The 4,837-nt window shown below is 34.6% G+C and overlaps 1 protein-coding gene across 1 annotated transcript in view; it reads right to left on the reverse strand.

Annotated features, from left to right (window-relative positions):
- Nucleotides 1-4,457, reverse strand: part of hook2 (hook microtubule-tethering protein 2) — a 22,610-nt gene extending 18,153 nt beyond the window's left edge. The window contains exons 1-6 of the mRNA XM_016252864.1: nucleotides 4,380-4,457; nucleotides 2,526-2,588; nucleotides 2,369-2,446; nucleotides 2,127-2,290; nucleotides 508-648; nucleotides 228-429 (exon numbers count right to left, since the gene is read on the reverse strand). Of these exons, the coding sequence (XP_016108350.1) occupies nucleotides 228-429; nucleotides 508-648; nucleotides 2,127-2,290; nucleotides 2,369-2,446; nucleotides 2,526-2,588; nucleotides 4,380-4,430 (699 nt within the window). The 5' untranslated portion in view covers nucleotides 4,431-4,457. The remainder of the gene's footprint in view (nucleotides 1-227; nucleotides 430-507; nucleotides 649-2,126; nucleotides 2,291-2,368; nucleotides 2,447-2,525; nucleotides 2,589-4,379) is intronic.
- Nucleotides 4,458-4,837: the final 380 nt, after the last annotated feature.

Raw genomic sequence — 4,837 nt, forward strand, 5'->3', positions numbered from 1 at the left:
GGGTGTGGCGGGGAGGGGGGGGGGGGGGGGGGGGGGGGGTCAAAAAGTCAAGTTCTTTGTGACACTTTTGGTAATGAGAACAAAGGTTCAAAAACAATGATTAAAAAAAAAGCGATGTGAACAACAATTTCTGGCATCTTCATTTTGTGGATCTTGATTTGCTAGTACTCATACTGACGGTGTAAACTCGTGTGCTGACGTGAGCAGTGTAAGCAGCGTTCCTTTACCTGTCTCTTGTAGGTGTCGAGCTGCGAGCGGATGGCGTTCGCTCGGCGCAGCTCCTCCTCCAGCTCACAGGTGCGCTGCATGTAGACGTGGTTCCTCTCCTCCAGCAGACGCACCTGTCTGCGCAGATCGCCCAGATCCTCCAGCTTGCGCTTGTATGTCTCCACCATGGCCTCCAGTCGACTCACGCGGTCAGACGAGTGCCTGCAGCAGGAAACATCAGTGATGAACACAGAAAGAGCGTGTCAAACAGCAGGCAGCGAGGCCTCTGGTATCTCGGACCTGAGGATGTCCATCTCGTCTTTGAGGGACTGGGCCTCCTGAGCGAGGCTGGTGAGCTCCTCGTTCCTCAGCTGCAGATCCGTCACCTCTCGCTCCAGAACATCTGCTCGCACACGCAGGTCGTCTCGACTGCTGTCCAGCCTGAAACACACAACCAAACAAACATTATCAGGCTGGGAGATTTGGGTTGGATGTTGTAGTGAGTTTGACAACGTTTAATTTCTCATACCACTGATGCTTAGAAGATATCAAGGTTAAAAGAACAGAAAAGGATCTTTTTTCATTTTGACCCAAAAGGACGCAGCAGCCTTTGCATGAGATTTCTTTCTGGTTCACATTACAGGTGATAAACTTTAAACACAAGCCTATGGGTTCATTTTTCACATTCACATAATGCTAAAATTATAATTACTTATAAAATTATAACTATAATTGTCCATGTTTTTACACAGTACTGTAACAAAGCTAAAAAATAAAAAAATTACACAGAGGGGGAGGAGTCATTTTTATATTTGAAAATAATATATAGAAAATATATAATTATAATAAAGAAATAGTATGAATATATTATTTATATAATATTAAATGGAAATATAATAGTTTTTGTGTGAATGGATATAACCAGAAAATAAATACTTTTTTGTAATTAATTACAATTATAATAATATAGGAATATTAATATCATTGTATTTGTATGAATAGACGTATACAGAATTTAAGTAATAATGATTAATTATATTAATTTTATTTATAATAATATTAATATAATACAATGTAAATGATACAATGATATTACAATTCTTGATTTTCAATTAATTATAAATAATATTAATTAAATTTATAACGCTTATAGAAATAACAGTATTAAGTTAATCAAATACTAAAATATTATAATATAATATTACAATTATTTATACAATATTATAAAGTTATAGAACTTGGTTTTTGTAAGAATGGATATAGCCTGAAGTCAATTAGGTAATACATGTTTTTGAATTAACTACAATTAATTTAATTTATAACACAATATAGAAATAATATTATTAATATAAATCATAAATCTAGTGCTATAATATTAGAATTATTTATAAAATATTATATAGAAATATTTTATTTATGAACGGATACTGGCAGAATTCAATTTAGTAATGATTAAGGATATGAATTTTATTTATAATTATATGATCAGTGTTAATATAATACTACATAAATATAAAATTATAACATTACAAGTATTTATAATTATCATATTGTTAATATAACTTATATTTAATTGTTAATATACTAGATAAATATAAAACTATAATATTACAATTATTCGATTTTTTATTTGTATGAATGGAAAACCAAAAGCTAATAATTATGACTATATAATATACAATACAGAAATTATATTAATGATGATATTATGACAACGGCAATAATAAAAATGATACAATTTTGAATGTATATTTTCATATAAAGATGTAGGTTTTATACACTTTTCACAGTCCAGTGAATCAGATTTGGAGCATCAGCGTGATTAAAGGCTGAGTGTTCAAGTCTGTGAGTTTCGATCTACAGAAGACCAGCATAAACACTCTGGGCCCTGTCGTGGAGCTGCGCGAGGGGCCTCACACCTGTAGTTCTCCTCCTGCAGCTGCTCCATCTGACTCTGCAGCAGCAGCAGCTTCTTGTTGGTGATGGTGGAGGAGACGTCGGGCGTCTCGCAGCGATTGAGACGCTCCCGCAGAGACTGAAGCTCCACCTGCAGCGAGGACTTCTCCTCCATCAGAACAGACACCTGAATCACACACAAACATCTCACTTATTACTCAAGCAAACCTTCCTGCTTTTATTTATCATTCAGTTCAGCAGTCACCTGCTTCTGGAGCTCCCGGCAGCGGTGTGTGTAGTCTCTATCGTCCGTCTCTTCACTCAGAAAATAATACTTCCTGGACTGAGGATCAACAGGACGAGAAAACGTAAGATAATGCAGAAAACCCAAACCCATCCGATCCTAAACACCACACACTCACCTGACTGTCGAAATCCCCGTACGTCTCTGGAGTTCCTGCCTCCACGGGCCCTTTGGTGAGCAGCTGAGACAAACACAATAAGACCTCCATTAGATCAACAGCACAGCGGTCACACGCTCAATCTGCTGCTCTTCACAGATCTACACGTGGCCTTCTGGGAGAACAGAGCGAGTTTTCACACAGATCAGTGGAGAGACTGTCCTCCTCATCGTTTGAATGGAGGAAGTTACAGAGAAATAAACATTTGAATAAAGCCCAAAAGTGTTGACAGCGACCCGAGACCTGAAGTATTTCACATTCACTTCCTCCACGGGGGACTTCATTTATGTATTTGAGCATGTGTGCGAATTTAAAAAATATATAAAATCCCAATAGATCCTTGAAAAGACTAAAAAATTCAGTTTTATGAAATTTAATGTCATAAGAAGTCTTACACACACTGCCGTTCAAAAGATTTTTAATGTTTTTGTTTTTTTAACAGTCTCTTATGCTCATCAAGGCTGTATTGATACATAAAAAAAAAAAACAGTAATATTGTGCAATATTATTGCAAATTCTAATACTGGTTTCCTATTTTACTATACTTTAAAATATAGTTTATATCTGTGACGCAGCACTGAATTTTCAGCATCATTACTCCAGTCTTCAGTGTCACATGATCCTTCAGAAATCATTCTAATATACTGATTTCTTATCGGTGTTGAAACTGTTGTGCTGCTTAATATTTTTTGGAACCTGTGAAACATTTTTCTTTGATTCTTTGAGGAATAAACAGTTAAAAAGTACAGCATTTAATCAGAATAGAATTATTTTTTAAGTCTTTACTATCTGTTTTAATCCATTTAACACATCTTTGCTGACTAAAAGTATTAAATTCTTTAAAAAAAAAGAAAGAAAGAATTTACTAACCCAGAAGACTGGAGTAATGCTGCTGAAAATTCAGCTTTGCTTCACAGGAATAAATTATATTTTAAAGTATATTAAAATAGAAAACGGTCATTTTAAATTGCAATAATATTTCAAATTACAGTTTTTTTCTGTATTTTTGATCAAATAAATGCAGCCTTGATGGGCAGAAGAAACATATTTAAAAATCTTACTGATCCCAAACTTTTGAATGGCAATGTATCTTAAATGGTATAACAAACATCTTAAATTTTTTAAGATCTTACATTTCAGAACAGAAAAGCAAGAATGATGAAACAGCTTAACGTGATTATCAAACTTCAAAAGGCTATGATTTACTGAAATAAATCTGAGCGCCGCTGCATGTTTCAAAGTTAAAAGGCTGCACTGTTACATATTCGACAAGCTTGCTGTTTCAGAGCAGTTTACGATCAAAGACAACAGCATATTTATGTCAAACAATTACTCATAGACTGTTTATCAATTATGAAAGTGTATATTGTAATATGTAAATAGAGGACATGATGGTAAGAGTGGATATTTTATCTCCATCTGTTCAAAGGAACATATATTTCAAAATAAGAGTCCTTGTGTATTTTGGGCTTGTTTATAATTATAAGTCCAGCGTCATGCATAAAGTTTTTTCTCATGTTATCATTGGTATTTTGGTTACAAAATAAACCGTATCTGGCATTTCATATAATTACAAATTATATATAAACAAATAAAGAATGCAGTTTAAAGCAAAATATTAAAAAAACCCAGTACACATTTTGCATTCGGATTAAATCATTCTGCATGCTAATTTCTCCTTGCATCCCTTTACTAAGGAAAAACTTACATTACTTGCTCAATTTTCATTGCATTCTCAAAGTTTTGTTTTAATATGCTCCTAAAAGCAGAAGTGCTTCTTTTGAAATAAGTGTGTGACAGAGGTGTGTTGTGTACCTCTTGTATAGCCGTCATCACAACATGCTGCACTGATTCCTCCAGGGTCATGATCTGCTGAATGTGCTCTGAGAAAGGAAAGAAAATCATATAGTTATGACATTTAGGCTGATGGTTAATTAACAGACCAAAAAAACAAAACAAAAACAAAACAAAAAAAATCACTTTTACAGAAATTATTCTCATTTTGAAAAACATACACCTAATTAAGTAATTCATTAAAATTCATGTGCCCTCATAATCTTTAATCAAAAACGTTAACCTCCCCTCCCCCTCAAAATGACTTATCTTCTCTTTCGGTCACGAATTATGGCACAAGGGCGTAGCTAGTGATGTGAGGGGTAAACGCTGGGATAAACAACAGGGGGAAAAGCTGAAGCTGATGCTTCACTTTATAGCACTGACACCAGTCATGAGGGAGTACGTTACCCCTAAACATTGAAAAGATATTTGGATAT

This window comes from Sinocyclocheilus grahami, unplaced genomic scaffold, assembly GCF_001515645.1.
Source record: "Sinocyclocheilus grahami isolate Dianchi unplaced genomic scaffold, SAMN03320097.WGS_v1.1 scaffold1135.1, whole genome shotgun sequence".
Classification (NCBI taxonomy): Eukaryota; Metazoa; Chordata; class Actinopteri; order Cypriniformes; family Cyprinidae; genus Sinocyclocheilus; species Sinocyclocheilus grahami.